At 50.8% G+C, this 17042-nt stretch overlaps 1 protein-coding gene across 2 annotated transcripts; it reads left to right on the forward strand.

The window, feature by feature from the left end:
- The first annotated feature begins 7799 nt into the window (after positions 1-7799).
- Positions 7800-15044, forward strand: LOC311010223 (synaptosomal-associated protein 25-A). Of its 2 annotated transcripts, none has more exons than XM_084040764.1 (4): positions 7800-7971; positions 9113-9154; positions 11366-11414; positions 14575-14711. In XM_084040764.1, the coding sequence occupies exons 1-4, from the start codon at positions 7900-7902 to the stop codon at positions 14694-14696; spliced, it is 285 nt and encodes a 94-aa protein (XP_083896890.1). In that variant the 5' UTR covers positions 7800-7899; the 3' UTR covers positions 14697-14711. The 2 variants fall into 2 exon arrangements, with proteins under 2 accessions (XP_083896890.1, XP_083896889.1); XM_084040763.1 differs by lacking the exon at positions 14575-14711 and adding an exon at positions 14887-15044 and having other exon boundaries at positions 7804-7971.
- The last annotated feature ends 1998 nt before the right edge of the window (positions 15045-17042 follow it).

Below are 17042 nucleotides of genomic sequence, written 5' to 3' on the forward strand. Positions count from 1 at the left end.
GTGGTCTGATCCCGGTCTACGTGGTCTGATCCCGGTCTACGTGGTCTGATCCCGGTGTATGTGGTCTGATCCCGGTCTACGTGGTCTGATCCCGGTGTACGTGGTCTGATCCCGGTGTATGTGGTCTGATCCCGGTCTACGTGGTCTGATCCCGGTCTACGTGGTCTGATCCCGGTGTTCGTGGTCTGCTGAGGAGGATATCATGTTGTAGTAAACTGCGCCATGGTGGGAGGAGGGGAGCCCATATAAACAGGGGGGGGGGGGGGAGGCACGATCCGGATCCATCAATGCGTCGCTCCCTTTTATTTATTTATCTACGCAGCGTCTTCCTTCTCACATCTGTGGCACATTTACGTGACCGAGGCGTGAAAGGGGGGGGGGGGGGGGGTGAAACCCGCACTATGACCCCCCCCCTCTATCCATTCATCCAGCCGACGCACGTCGCTGTCAATGACCCGGCATGCCTGTCTGTCAATCACGCACGACGCACAAAAATGGGCGCTAATTTGGTACATGTGTGTACCTGTGAGCGCGCACACACGCGCGCACACGCACACTGTGTGCAGATGGAATGAGACCTGATCAGCTCCGTTTTAAAGACAGCAGACCTCCTTTGTGTGTGTGATGATCCCTGTAGGAGGACCTGGGGGTCTCTGTTGGAGGATCTGGGGGGTCCTTGACAGAGGACCTGGGGGTGCGTGTTGGAGGACCTGGGGGGTCTCTGCAGGGGTGTGTGATGGATCGATGCCCCAGTCCCCGAGCCTGGTGGGGCTCACATACTGATGGTGGTCTGGTATCAGGAGGTCTGATGATGAAGGATCTGGATCTGGTTCATGTCGGCACACGTGGCAGCGGGCTGACGGACGTTGCTGAGGGTCAGGAATGTTTGGGGGTCTACATCCACATGAAGGTGTCCTCACGTTGGCGTGGTGACTCGTAGCGACCTTAAAAGGACATCGTAGCATGGAGGTTGGCTCGTGGCCCCGGCGTGCAGAGAGCACGGCGAGGCCCCCGAGGATGCTCCGACCACATGACCGCTACACCGTGTCGCGTTATGCAGCCTGTTTGGACTGCGGGGGGGGGGGGGGGCTGTAGTACTGCACCCTGTGAGAGGGGGGAGGGGGGGGGGGGGGGGTGACTCACAACACCATCACGGATTGTTTCTCAGAAACACCACAACCATTGTTCCGGGGTCACATGCCGGAGCCTCCGTGAGCCGCACTGCGTGATCTGGTGCAGGTCTGGTTTGAGTCCTGCATCTAGCAGCTGAATCCTTCACATTCAGGCTCAAACACAAGTGTTTGTGAGGTTCCTGACAGACCCAGACCACGTCTGCATAATCATCAACACACGCTGACCTCAGGGTACAGCCACACTGACACTCTGAGACCACCAGGTCCTCGGTGAGACCACCAGGTCCCCAGTGAGACCACCAGGTCCTCAGTGAGACCTCCTCCCAGTCTGAGGCAGTGCTGGTTCAGATGCTGGTCTGGTATGTCACAGAATGCCGTTCACATTTGGGCTTAAATCCAGCACTGCATCCAGAAGTCTTTGCTCAAGGGCATTTCTGAAGTGCCCTTGAGCAAAGAACTAGACCACTACGCTCCCTCGGCCATGAAGAGGATTGTGAACTAAAAAGCCAGACTGCAGTTTGTTCCTCGCCGTCACAGTGCGGGTCATGTTGTATCTGCCTGGTCCTGGACCCTGAGACCAGTAAAACCCTGGTCCCAGGTTCCTGGTTCTGGGGTCAGAGCCAGAGGAGACCTGGCGGTCCAGTCTGGGTTGTTTGTTCTTTCTTTTCAGGAAGTCAAGATGCTGTCATCGTCACTTGAACGTGTTTACCTTGGTTTTAACGTAACCACGGTTACCAGTCAGCTGCTCTGTCCATCCCAACACGCTTTACTGATATAAATCATAACGTTGTTAAAGGAAGCCTTCCTTACATCCGTCTGGTAAACATGAAGCTACAACTGGTAGCTGCTTAGCTTAGCTTAGCTTAGCTTAGCTTATCTTAGCTTAGCTTAGCTTAAAGACTGTAAACGGTGAGGAATAGCTAGCGTAGCTCTGTCCAAACACAACCTGTTATATTTTAGGGAGGTTATGTTGTGCAACCAAAAATATATCTGAACACAAGAAGAACATAAACCAGGAGACGAGTCCTGGACCAGGAGACGAGTCCAGAACCAGGAGACGAGTCCAGAACCAGGAGAGTCCTGAGTGACGGGAGGAAGAGGAGCGCCGTCATTCTCAGAGACGCTCTGCAGCGACACGTGGACCAAAACACACAGAAACAAAATGGCTGCTGCAGCTCAGAGCTGTGACGGAGCAGAGGGGGGGGGGGGGGGGGGAGAGGGGGGAGAGAGGAGAGAGAGGGGGGAGAGAGGAGAGAGAGGGGGGGGGAGAGGAGAGAGAGAGGGGAGAGAGGGGGGAGAGAGGAGAGAGAGAGGGGGGGAGAGAGGAGAGAGAGAGGGGGGGAGAGAGGAGAGAGAGAGGGGAGAGAGGGGGGAGAGAGGAGAGAGAGAGGGGGGGAGAGAGGAGAGAGAGGGGAGAGAGGAGAGAGAGAGAGAGGGGGGGAGAGGAGAGAGAGGGGGGGAGAGGAGAGAGAGAGGGGGAGAGAGGAGAGAGAGGGGGGGGAGAGGAGAGAGAGAGGGGGGAGAGAGGAGAGAGAGAGAGAGAGGGGGGAGAGAGGAGAGAGAGGGGGGGGAGAGGAGAGAAAGAGGGGGAGAGAGGAGAGAGGGGGGGAGAGAGGAGAGAGAGGGGGGAGAGAGGAGAGAGAGGGGGGGAGAGGTGAGAGAGAGGGGGGGAGAGGAGAGAGAGAGGGGGAGAGAGGAGAGAGGGGGGGAGAGGAGAGAGAGAGAGGGGGAGAGAGGAGAGAGGGGGGGGAGAGGAGAGAGAGAGGGGGGAGAGAGGAGAGAGAGGGGGGGGAGAGGAGAGAGAGAGAGAGGGGAGAGAGGAGAGAGAGGGGGGGGAGAGGAGAGAGAGAGGGGGGAGAGAGGAGAGAGAGAGGGGGAGAAAGGAGAGAGAGGGGGGGGGGAGAGGAGAGAGAATGATGGGGGGAGAGAGAGGGGGGGAGAGGAGAGAGAATGAGGGGGGAGAGAGGAGAGAGAGAGGGGAGAGAGGAGAGAGAGAGGGGGAGAAAGGAGAGAGAGAGAGGGGGGGAGAGAGGAGAGAGAGAGGGGGAGAGAGGAGAGAGAGAGGGGAGAGAGGAGAGAGAATGAGGGGGGAGAGAGAGAGGGGGGGAGAGAGGAGAGAGAGAGGGGGGGGGAGAGGGGGGAGAGAGGAGAGAGAGAGGGGGGAGAGAGGAGAGAGAATGAGGGGGGAGAGAGGAGAGAGGAGAGGGGGAGAGAGAGTATAGAGAGAGGGGGGAGAGAGGAGAGGGGGAGAGAGAGTATAGAGAGAGGGGGGAGAGAGGAGAGGGGGAGAGAGAGTAGTGCTGCATTGCTTGACTAAACTGTATTTGGTGACGCAGCAACAGAAGATGTTAAGTTTGATGGATGTTTTCTAACAGCTGACTGTCGGCCGTGGATGGTTATCAACGTGGTCCTGGATGGAAGGGGACTTGGATAGTGGTCTGGGGTCCTGGATGGAAGGGGACTTGGATAGTGGTCTGGGGTCCTGGATGGAAGGGGACTTGGATAGTGATCTGGGGTCCTGGATGGAAGGGGACTTGGATAGTGATCTGGGGTCCTGGATGGAAGGGGACTTGGATAGTGGTCTGGGGTCCTGGATGGAAGGGGACTTGGATAGTGGTCTGTGGTCTCTTTGAGTATTAGTTCCTGTAGCATCTCTGGACCCTGACGATCAGCTGCTGCGTCGTTTTATCTCTCCGGTCTGACGTAAAAATTCACAACAGGCTGCAGAATCCTGGATGTGATGTGTGACATGTTTGCACAGCTGGCCCCTCAGACCCCCTCAGACTGTCCAGATCCCCAGTGTCTCCCTCTTAAGGGAGGAGCCATGTTTGTCAAACCTCATCTATATATCCTATCATCCATATGTGTGTGTGTGTGTGTGTGTGTGTGTGTGTGTGTGTGTGTGTGTGTGTGTGTGAACGTAGCACGATGGTCGGAGTGACTGCCATTTTTATGTGTAGCGTTAGCTGTGTACCAGTCAACGTCCTTCGTGGTCTACAGAGGATTTCCTGTTTTCATCAGCTTTGCCGCTCCTGTCGCCTAGCAACAAGGGGTCATGGTTGATTCTTTTATTTGGCCTCCTCACCTCCCCACCAGCTTCCCGTGCTGGTCTTCCCGTACTGGTCTTCCTGTGCTGGTCTTCCCGTACTGGTCTTCCTGTGCTAGTCTTCCCGTGCTGGTCTTCCCGTGCTGGTCTTCCCGTACTGGTCTTCCTGTGCTGGTCTTCCCGTGCTGGTCTTCCCGTGCTGGTCTTCCTGGTGAGGACGGTGGTGATGACTCAGCAGTTATCAGGCTGATGTGTGTGTTTAGGGTTATTTTGAAGATATTTCTGGTGTTTTAAACAGCTGCTGGCACCGTTAGCTGCTAGCCATTGGCTCAGCCGTCGCTATGCTGTCTCACCACTATGAAGGAAGTAGAACTGCTCTGAATTCCTTGTGGAACATTTTAACAAAGAATCAATGATCAAAATGATCTTTGCGTTGATCGTTTGGCCTTCTTCTCCGTTTCCTGTCTCCGGTCTCAGCTGTGGTCTACAAAGAAACGCCGGCTGGATCGTCACCACGTTAGTGAGTCCGCATCAGTCTGCCCTCCGTGTTGGCTGTGAGACCAGACGCCTGGCAGACCACCAGGCCTGGCAGACCACCAAAAGACCACTTTTAAAAGCACCTCCTGCATCATCTGGCCCAGAGCTTTTGGCTGCAGAGCTGGAGCTTCATCTCTACGCCGACAGACATCAGGAACGGGCCGTGAGATTTGAGTTGCTTTTAGCGGCCCCTCTGGTGGCAGATGGAACTGCAGGCGAGCCTCTGGGACTCGTCTCACCCAACAGACTGTCTCTCATCTGCATGATGCCTTCAAATGCTCCTCACTGAAAGGAGGTCTGTGGTTTCCCCTCGTTGGCTTTGCTTCTTGATGACTTTCCTTCTTCACTTCATTAGTTTGTTGTTTCTTTTTCTCCAGACTGGACGATAAATGGTCTTCTTTCTCTGCCTGTTGATCCTCCATTGTGAGTCAGCAGTAATGAAATGTACCTGGTCACACTTTAGACTAGAGGGAGCCTGACTCAGCAGTTGGAAGTTACCGATTTCCCATTCCAAGTAAACGCAGCATACTAATGTGAGTAGCTCCACCTGCAGACCGACCGCTGCTGACTGACAGAAAAAGATCAAACTCATTTAGAGTTTAGTGGGAATGTGGCCACAGACACGGAGATCTATTTCTGGGCAAAGCAGCGAGAAGACTTTAATTAGTGGGTCACATGATCAACCACCATGGTTTTAACTCACTCGTTGATAGATAGGAACTTAAAAGGCAATTACATAGATGAAAATGTTTAAAGTGACGGCTCACAATCAAAGATCTTCTATTGAAGAGACGAGGAACACTGTGTGATACAGAGAGAGAGACGGAGCGTCTGAAACTGAAAGCAAACAAAATGGCAGCCGACACACACACACACACACAGCCAGAGAAGAGACACACACATGAACAGGAAGCAGGAAACAAAGATGTGTTGTCTCCCGTCTATTTCTATCTCAGCCTGCAGATAGAACAACGTTTACAGGAATATGTGTGTCAGCGTTATATAAAACGTCTTCACTGACATCACATGACTCATCACATGCCTCATCACATGACCCGGACTAAACTGGACATCTCCATCCAGTCTGTGTTTATGGATATTAAAGGAGGAAGAGGTCAGGTAGATTCTCCCCATTGACTTGTAGGCAGAAGGTCATGTGACACGATGACGCACTGATGGGCGGGTCGTTGATGATGTTTGCTGTAAACGAAGGAGTTTAAGGACTCAGAGCTCCTTATATGGACAGAAGGAAAGCAACATGTAAAATACAGGGTTGGTACAGGTGCTGGAAATCACTTGAATATTAGTGTGATGTTTTCAAGGTTTGAAAAGTGCTTGGATTCAGAATAAAGGTCTGGAAATGTGTGTTGTATGTGATGACATCTATGATAGAACAGAGAAAAGAAGATCTCCATATTTGAGGGACACGTGTCCATCTTTCAGACGTGCTGTCAGCTGTTATGTTTCAGCATCTCTCCTGGAGGGAAACCCTCCTTCCAGGGAGTGTGAGGGTCAAACGTGAAAGGTCACGGGGTCGTTAAAACCGGACTGATTCCTGTTACATAATGAGACATGATGACCATGATGTCATCTCCTCCTGCTGACTCTGACTCCGTTCAGACGTCTGGCAGCGGCCACAGTCCAGTCGGAGGTTTATAGAAGTGTGTGTGTGTGTGTGTGTGTGTGTGTGTGTGTGTGTGTGTGTGTGTGTGTGTGTGTGTGTGTGTGTGTGTGTGTGTGTGTGTGTGTGTGTGTGTGTGTGTGCAGCAGATGTTATTGTGAACATTGTGGTCATGTGAGCGGACAACCAGACGGTCGCCGTCCATGTGGGCGAAGTCCAAGATGACAGACAGACATGTTACCTGTCTTCCTGCTTCAGTACTGAGGTGACAGACAGACATGTTACCTGTCGTCCTGCTTCGGTAGTGAGGTGACAGACAGACACATTACCTGTCGTCCTGCTTCGGTAGTGAGGTGACAGACAGACGGGTTACCTGTCGTCCTGCTTCAGTACTGAGGTGACAGACAGACGGGTTACCTGTCGTCCTGCTTCAGTACTGAGGTGACAGACAGACGGGTTACCTGTCGTCCTGCATCGGTAGTGAGGTGACAGACAGACAGGTTACCTGTCGTCCTGCTTCAGTACTGAGGTGACAGACAGACGGGTTACCTGTCGTCCTGCTTCGGTAGTGAGGTGACAGACAGACAGGTTACCTGTCGTCCTGCTTCAGTACTGAGGTGACAGACAGACAGGTTACCTGTCGTCCTGCTTCGGGAGTGAGACGGTTTGTGTGGTTTCAGCTGGTCTGCTGTCAGATATAAAGGTTTGATTCTATCAGGGTCAATGTGGAGGTCTTTAATCCGTGTTTCCAGGCTGCATGTGGACCTGATGGTGTGTTCAGGGTCCCCTCCACAAACACCTTAACACAAACACCTTAACACAAACACCTTAACACAAACACCTTAACACAAACACCTTAACACAAACACCTTAACACAAACACCTTAACACAAACACCTTAACACAAACACCTTAACACAAACACCTTAACACAAACACCTTAACACAAACACCTTAACACAAACACCTTAACACAAACACCTTAACACAAACACCTTAACACAAACACCTTAACACTCTCTGATTCTCGACCTGAGACCGACAGCCAATTAGCACGTTCTGATAACACCTGGTTAGACGGAGGGACAGGTGGTCTGCTGGTCCCGTGGTCCAGGTGGTCCCGTAGTCCCGGTGGTCCCGTGGTCCTGGTGGTCCCGGTGGTCTGGGACTACAAGTCTCTGGTGACCTGCAGAGGAGGACAGGACCGTCTCTTTGGCTGATTCTCCTAGTCCTAGTCCTAGTCTGGGACCGCCGGCCCCCGGTTGTCTGCAAACAAACAAACTGCAGCTTCTCCACGCTTTCCATGGTGGATCTTCAGGAGCCGATGCTCAAGGGCACCCGGCAGGACTCAAGTGGTCTGAGGGGTTTAAGCTGATAAACAGGAGGTAACGGGAGGTTTTACTCCGTTTACCAGTTGATGTGTGATTTCTGTCGTTACTTTGAAGATGTCTTCATTAACTAACCCCTCCCCCTTTCTCTCCCCCCCCCCCAGCCCTCCCAGACTCCACTAGGACCTTCTCGCCCCCGTTGGAGACCTCCTCCACCCCTCACATCCAGCAGCCATGGCAGATGACGCAGACATGCGCAACGAGCTGTCAGACATGCAGCAGCGCGCCGACCAGCTCGCCGACGAGGTGAGAGCCCGCCCAGCAGCGTCGCCATGGTTACCGCCGTTCTCACACACACAACATGCTAATAACATGACCGACATATATGTTTAGTACAGGGTCAGTTCAGTCACGTTGTATTTATACAGCAGAAGTGAGTGTGTGTGTGTGTGTGTGTGTGTGCGTCAGTACAGACTGATTAGTGTACACCCCTCCAGCTTCACATGTGACTCACACTGACACAGCTGAGCAGAATATTAAACACACACACACACTCACACACGTGAATGGCACAAAATGGCGGCGTCAGAATAAGCGTTTTTTACGCCTGCTGCACTGACTTTCATGAGCTCTGGTTGCCACGGAGACGTCGGCAGCCGGAGGTCGTTGTGGTCGCTCGACTTCACGCCGAGAGAGGAAGATGAGAAGAAGCAGAACGGGAGGAAGAGGAACGAGCGTCGCCATGACGACGTCCTCTTCTACACTGGCCTGAGACCAGCACCCTGCAGGGCCGTGGTCTTCTGCACCTGGAGACCCATCGCAGCATCCCATTGGCCGATGGCATTGATCAGTAATCCAATCAGTAATCATCACAGTCACGTTCAGTCCTCGCTGCAGACGCACTTCCTGTCTGCTTCACGCCGATAAACGCCATTGATCCTGTTTGTGTCTCGCTGATCTCCACTGATCACCCGGCTGGAGAATCTGTCCTGTCGTCAGAGGTCTTCAACAGGGGGTCTGGGACCCCTAGGGGTCTGCAGAGTTACTGCAGGGGGTCCAGGACCCCTAGGGGTCCGCAGAGGAACTACAGGGGGTCCGGGTCCACAGAGTTACTGCAGGGGTCCCCTGATAATTATTTGATCCCATTTTAAATGTAAATATGTCCAAAAATCCCTGAATACAACCTATGATAAGCAAATATAAATGATTGTTTAATATTATGTTGAGAAATTGTGATGTAGAAATGCCAAAATGAACAATTATTAAGTTAATGTCTTTGTATCCATCCATCATTACAAAGTACTGGTATACACGATAGGCACATTATTCTGGGTTAAAAAGGAACAGTTTAATATGATATGGGGAGTCCTTGAACACTGAAGACCTCTGCTGTAATCTGAAATGTAATCTGTAATCTGAAGTAACTGCTCGTCTTCTTCATCCACAGTCTCTGGAGAGTACTCGTCGTATGCTGCAGCTGGTGGAGGAGGTAAGAAACACTCTATGAACTTGTTCATGAAACCTCACCTCAGATCCACCCGTCGCTCCTCCGCACTCAAAATATGGTCACTTCCTTCCCTGGTTGCAAACAAGCTAATGCTAATAAACATCTGAGAGGAGGAGGAGGAGTGAGGAGCAGACAGAGATGGAGGGAATAAAAGGGAGATGTGAGGACAGCTGGGGGGGATCTCAAGGTCACAGCAACCCTGCGTCACATGTCTCACCATGAAGCCCCGCCCCCTCCACAGCGCTGCCGTCTGCTCCGTAGATAACATTCACCAGGGATTCTAACACTTGACGAGTGAAGAATAATCTCAAAGCTGCAGCAACACATCCTGCTAACAGACCAGCCTCCGTATCCGTGAAGACGCCTCATCAGCTCCTGTGTGGCTGTGGCGGCGGCGGCGATAGCGATGATCCCTCGGGACTCATTTCACCCTCTTTGGGATTCCTGTCACACAGAAGCAATGCCCCATCCCCCCTCGCCTCGCCCACATCAACATGGCTTCCCTCTGGTACTGCTGAGGTGGTGGGGGGAGGGGCTTATATTTATTTAACCTATCAGACTGCAGCAGGTTTCTAAGAAGCAGGAAGAAGAGGAGGTATAAGCAGGTGTGGCTGTCCTTCACCTCCTCACACTGGGTGCAGTCGAATAGTCAAAAGATAAGGTCTTAACTCCTATTCCTTGACCTTTGGGGAAAACGTCACGGGGTTAAGGAAAGGCGATCAAAAGGATTTAGGAAAAGACGGCCGCGGTGCTCAGAGAATCCGACCGGACTTTTAATATACTATCATTATAATGCTGCTGATGATTGACAGCTGATGATCGGCACCGGCGATTGACGTGCGTCTGGGCTGGAGAAACTACAATAATGGACTACAAAAAGCGTGTCGTCCACTTCTCCACATGTTGGTTTTATAAACAGCTGGTTCACTGACCGGCTTCAGTTCAGCAGCTCCTCCTTCCTGTTTGACCGTTTGCTTTATTTACGTTTCATTTGTGGTTTTAGTTTCGTTTTTGTCAAACATTTGTAACATGATTGAAATAAATAAAACTATCATTAAATGATTATCACTGTCCACACATTTATCATCACTATTCCAATTACTATATGTCTGCATGAAAGTCATTGTTAAATATGTAAATGCACATATCCTTTGTTTTCATGAACCTGCGAGGTGTGCGGCACTTTAAATGTTGCTCTCGCTAAGAATTGTGGGTCGGCGTGATCTCCTTTCCTATGGCATAGGAAGGTCCGTTGCATCCTATGCTAAAGGAGCTCTGAAAGGAAGCATTGGAGCTCCTTTCCTTTGCATTTAGAGAATTCGAACAGCTCTTATCATGGCGGCCACTTGTTTACTTCCGGGTCACTTCTTCAGTTAGGAACCTTCCTAAGCAAAATAGACTATTCGACTGCATTCTCTCTGCTACCAGCTTCACAGCCGGCAGCCAATCACTGAAGAGCAGCTTTACTGCTTCACATGTTGTCAGGAAGGAATTTTAAGGGAAAATCCAAACCAACATCTTAAATTTGGGGGTAAAAACAAATCAAAGTAGTCCTCCTTCCAGTTTACCAACAGCCTGCTGAGAGTGAGACAGGTGTCGTTTGGACAGCTGCTGAGAGTGAGACAGGTGTCGGTTGGACAGCTGCTGAGACTGAGACAGGTGTCGGTTGGACAGCTGCTGAGAGTGAGACAGGTGTCGGTTGGACAGCTGCTGAGAGTGAGACAGGTGTTGTTTGGACAGCTGCTGAAAGTGAGACAGGTGTCGTTTGGACAGCTGCTGAGAGTGAGACAGGTGTCGGGTCGTAATGAGAACGCTCCTTTTGCTGTCGGTGTCGGTGTTATTACGATTAATCTCACGGGAGCCGGATGACCTTTGACCCTCTGTGATCGATGCCTGCCTCCATGCTGACGAGGGCCGAGCAGAATATTACACACACATAAGCTAACCGAGTACTTTGGATGCGTTTTTATGGCGTGTTTTGAAGACTTTGGCAGCGAGATTTCAAACGTTTGTTTGTTTCATTATAATATTATTAATATTATGAGAATCAAACAGAAGAGGATGCAGAGTGCAGATAAAGAGCTGAACCAAAACAGGAAATGTTTGTTTACAGCTCATTTGTTTCCTTTACTGACCTCTACCTCGTCCGCCCCCCTCTCCCCCCTCTCTCTCTCCTCCCCCCCGGGGGAATAGAGCAAAGATGCCGGTATCAGGACTCTGGTGATGCTGGACGAGCAGGGAGGTATGTCTGCAGGTTTAATCACAACCATTCACATCAGCAGCATCACAGAGGACAATGTTATCATTATTATTATTAATATCATCATAATTATTATTATTATCATCATCATCATTATCATTATCATCATAATTATTATTATCATCGTAATTATTATTATCATCATAATTATTATTATCATCATAATTATTATTTAAAATATTATCATTATTATTAAAATCATTGTTATTAATATTTGTATTATCATTATAATGATGATTATTAGTATTTTTATATTCGTTGTTATTATTGTCATAACAATATTATGATAATGATTATTATTATTATTATCATAATTATTATTTTAATATGAATTATTATTATTGTCATTATTATTATTATCATTATTTTAATGATGATTGTTATTCTTTTTATATTCATTATTATTATCCTTAATAGTAGTTGTGAGTGATTGTTTCATATGCAGTGGCCGGTTTTCATTGAAATGGTTTGTTCCGGTATTCTGGTTTAATTTGCATGTCTCATCTGATTGGTCGAACGGTGCCAGCGGGTCCAACTTTGGGGAAATGTTCTTTGTTTCAGCTTCCTTTGAACTTTCTTTCTTTGGTCACATTTCTTTCTGTTTGCTGAACTTTGAGTTGCAGCTGTTTTCTGATCTATTCAACCACAAAAGTGTAGCTGTCTGTCTCTCTGGACACGGCTTTGTACCATCCCTGGTTCCAGGTCACCTGTCTCACCTCTCTGCACACATAGACTCAGCACTGTCTCACCTCTCTGCATAGACTCAACACTGTCTCACCTCTCTGCATAGACTCAACACTGTCTCACCTCTCTGCATAGACTCAGCACCGTCTCACCTCTCTGCATAGACTCAACACTGTCTCACCTCTCTGCATAGACTCAACACTGTCTCACCTCTCTGCATAGACTCAACACTGTCTCACCTCTCTGCACACAGACTCAACACTGTCTCACCTCTCTGCATAGACTCAGCACCGTCTCACCTCTCTGCATAGACTCAACACTGTCTCACCTCTCTGCATAGACTCAGCACTGTCTCACCTCTCTGCATAGACTCAGCACCGTCTCACCTCTCTGCATAGACTCAACACTGTCTCACCTCTCTGCATAGACTCAGCACTGTCTCACCTCTCTGCATAGACTCAACACTGTCTCACCTCTCTGCATAGACTCAGCACCGTCTCACCTCTCTGCATAGACTCAGCACCGTCTCACCTCTCTGCATAGACTCAACACTGTCTCACCTCTCTGCACACAGACTCAACACCGTCTCACCTCTCTGCATAGACTCAGCACCGTCTCACCTCTCTGCATAGACTCAACACTGTCTCACCTCTCTGCACACAGACTCAACACTGTCTCACCTCTCTGCATAGACTCAGCACCGTCTCACCTCTCTGCATAGACTCAACACCGTCTCACCTCTCTGCACACAGACTCAACACCGTCTCACCTCTCTGCATAGACTCAGCACCGTCTCACCTCTCTGCATAGACTCAACACCGTCTCACCTCTCTGCACACAGACTCAACACTGTCTCACCTCTCTGCATAGACTCAGCACCGTCTCACCTCTCTGCATAGACTCAACACTGTCTCACCTCTCTGAACACAGACTCAACACTGTCTCACCTCTCTGAACACAGACTCAACACCGTCTCACCTCTCTGCACACATAGACTCAGCACTGTCTCACCTCTCTGCACACAGACTCAACACTGTCTCACCTCTCTGCATAGACTCAGCACTGTCTCACTTCTCTGCACACATAGACTCAACACTGTCTCACCTCTCTGCACACAGACTCAACACTGTCTCACCTCTCTGCATAGACTCAGCACTGTCTCACCTCTCTGCACACATAGACTCAACACTGTCTCACCTCTCTGCATAGACTCAGCACTGTCTCACCTCTCTGCACACATAGACTCAACACTGTCTCACCTCTCTGCATAGACTCAGCACTGTCTCACCTCTCTGCATAGACTCAACACTGTCTCACCTCTCTGCATAGACTCAACACTGTCTCACCTCTCTGCATAGACTCAACACTGTCTCACCTCTCTGCATAGACTCAGCACTGTCTCACCTCTCTGCATAGACTCAACACTGTCTCACCTCTCTGCACACATAGACTCAACACTGTCTCACCTCTCTGCACACATAGACTCAACACTGTCTCACCTCTCTGCATAGACTCAACACTGTCTCACCTCTCTGCACACATAGACTCAACACCGTCTCACCTCTCTGCATAGACTCAACACTGTCTGCCCTCTTTGCATAGACTCAACCCTGTCTCACCTCTCTGCATAGACTCCACCCTGTCTCACCTCTCTGGCTGTCAGCCTGAGCTGACCTCTGACCTCTACTCCTCTCCTGTAAAGATGACTAAAGGCTGTCGAGGTGGATGAACCAGGGATTCTACAAACCTGGACTCCTTTATGAACCAGCTCATATGTAACGTCCCTCTCTCACCCCCGGCTCTGACCCGGTGGTCCGATCCCCCGAGTCCTTCCACTTCCACCTGAATGCCTTAGAAAGAGTTCTGATCCTCTTACAGGGTCCACCAAGACCACTTGTCTTCTTCACTAGACCAGGAACTGTTGAATACATAAACGGTAACACTTTCTTTGAAGGCCATGTGTATTATGCAACATTTATAACCACTTTTATCAATGCATTATAATGTGTTATAAATGTGCTCATGTTGCATAATACACATGACCTTCATAGAACGTGTTACCAAATAAATATATTTATATTGTTTAAACATGACAAACAAGGACACGTCATCTCATCTCGAGGCCTTTATTTCATTGGCTTGAACACGCGTGTGAAACAAAGGCTGCTCAGACCAGATCCTCAATGCCGAACCAGGCTTAAACCTGTTGTCCACAAGCCGACGTTGTCGTCCCCATGACAACGCCCCCTTCTTATTTAAAGTGCAACATACGTATATTTGAAACAATTGAAAAAATATTATATTTCTCAGCCAGCTGATCCAGGAAGGAAGCCTCGGATCCAGTAAACCTGTCATGTATCTCTGTGATTTTTACCCAGAATCCCCTTCAGTGCAACCCAAACGCCCTGTTTCTGTGCTGACTCTCATTGCACCACTGTCATCCCTTTGTCCCGACCAGAGCAACTCGATCGCGTCGAGGATGGCATGAACCATATCAACCAAGACATGAAGGAAGCCGAGAAAAATTTAAAAGATTTAGGGAAGTGCTGTGGGCTTTTCATGTGTCCGTGTAACAAGTAGGTACTGAGCACGGAGCCGGTCTTCACATGTGGTCCAGTCCAGTTTCTCCTCTTTTTCTTTTTTTCTTTTCTTTTCTTTTTTCCGTTTGACTTTTCTTTGGTCACAGTGAGTGTCTGAAGTTGTTGTCTCTCTCCTTTGTCCTCTCTCCCTCTCTCTCGCTTCGTTCTGTCGGGGATAAATAATTAATCAGAGCAACTGGAGCGCATCGAGGAGGGAATGGACCAAATCAATAAGGACATGAAGGATGCAGAAAAGAATTTGAACGATCTAGGGAAATTCTGTGGTCTGTGCTCCTGTCCATGTAACAAGTAGGTGCTGCTTGCCTGCCTGCCTGCCTGCATTCAGAGATCACACCGTACAGTAGCTGTAGGACCGGACCGGGTCCAGGTAGACCTGACACCACGGCCCACAGTCCGCTCTCCTCCATCTCAGTATACTCTGGCTCCGCCCCCTTTTCACATCCAGGTGCACCCGTAAAGTCCTCCACATGAGCTCGACTCAGCCGAGTCTGCGGTCCCGTCAAGTGCCTCTCTAAACCCCCCCTCTACGAGGGCCCTAGTCTCTCTAAACCCCCCCTCTACGATGGTCCTAGTCTCTCTAAACCCCCCCCTCTATGAGGGCCCTAGTCTCTCTAAACCCCCCCTCTACGAGGGCCCTAGTCTCTCTAAACCCCCCCTCTACGAGGGTCCTAGTCTCTCTAAACCCCCCCTCTACGAGGGCCCTAGTCTCTCTAAACCCCCCCTCTACGAGGGTCCTAGTCTCTCTAAACCCCCCCTCTACGAGGGCCCTAGTCTCTCTAAACCCCCCCTCTACGATGGTCCTAGTCTCTCTAAACCCCCCCCTCTACGAGGGCCCTAGTCTCTCTAAACCCCCCCCCTGCGAGAGCCCTAGTCTCTCTAAACCCCCCCTCTACGAGGGCCCTAGTCTCTCTAAACCCCCCCTCTACAAGGGTCCTAGTCTCTCTAAACCCCCCCTCTACGAGGGCCCTAGTCTCTCTAAACCTCCCCTCTACGAGGGCCCTGGTCTCTCTAAACCCCCTTCTAGTCTCTCTAAGACCACCTTCTACCGAGGGTTCTAGTCTCTCTAAACCCCCCCTCTACGAGGGTCCTAGTCTCTCTAAACCCCCCCTCTACGAGGGCCCTAGTCTCTCTAAACCCCCCCTCTACGAGGGCCCTAGTCTCTCTAAACCTCCCCTCTACGAGGGCCCTGGTCTCTCTAAACCCCCTTCTAGTCTCTCTAAGACCACCTTCTACCGAGGGTTCTAGTCTCTCTAAACCCCCCCTCTACGAGGGTCCTAGTCTCTCTAAACCCCCCCTCTACGAGGGCCCTAGTCTCTCTAAACCCCCCCTCTACGAGGGTCCTAGTCTCTCTAAACCCCCCCTCTACGAGGGCCCTAGTCTCTCTAAACCCCCCCTCTACGAGGGCCCTGGTCTCTCTAAACCCCCCCTCTACGAGGGTCCTAGTCTCTCTAAACCCCCCCTCTACGAGGGCCCTAGTCTCTCTAAACCCCCCCTCTACGAGGGTCCTAGTCTCTCTAAACCCCCCCCTCTACGAGGGCCCTAGTCTCTCTAAACCCCCCCCCTGCGAGAGCCCTAGTCTCTCTAAACCCCCCCTCTACGAGGGCCCTAGTCTCTCTAAACCCCCCCTCTACAAGGGTCCTAGTCTCTCTAAACCCCCCCTCTACGAGGGCCCTAGTCTCTCTAAACCTCCCCTCTACGAGGGCCCTGGTCTCTCTAAACCCCCTTCTAGTCTCTCTAAGACCACCTTCTACCGAGGGTTCTAGTCTCTCTAAACCCCCCCTCTACGAGGGTCCTAGTCTCTCTAAACCCCCCCTCTACGAGGGCCCTAGTCTCTCTAAACCCCCCCTCTACGAGGGTCCTAGTCTCTCTAAACCCCCCCTCTACGAGGGCCATAGTCTCTCTAAACCCCCCCTCTACGAGGGCCCTGGTCTCTCTAAACCCCCCCTCTACGAGGGTCCTAGTCTCTCTAAACCCCCCCTCTACGAGGGCCCTAGTCTCTCTAAACCCCCCCTCTACGAGGGCCCTAGTCTCTCTAAACCCCCCCTCTACGAGGGCCCTGGTCTCTCTAAACCTCCCCTCTACGAGGGCCCTGGTCTCTCTAAACCCCCTTCTAGTCTCTCTAAGACGACCTTCTACCGAGGGTCCTAGTCTCTCTAAACCCCCCCTCTACGAGGGTCCTAGTCTCTCTAAACCCCCCCTCTACGAGGGTCCTAGTCTCTCTAAACCCCCCCTCTACGAGGGCCCTAGTCTCTCTAAACCCCCCCTCTATGAGGGTCCTAGTCTCTCTAAACCCCCCCTCTACGAGAGTCCTAGTCTCTCTAAACCC

Source organism: Eutrigla gurnardus, assembly GCF_963514095.1.
Source record: "Eutrigla gurnardus genome assembly, contig: SCAFFOLD_239, whole genome shotgun sequence".
Classification (NCBI taxonomy): Eukaryota; Metazoa; Chordata; class Actinopteri; order Perciformes; family Triglidae; genus Eutrigla; species Eutrigla gurnardus.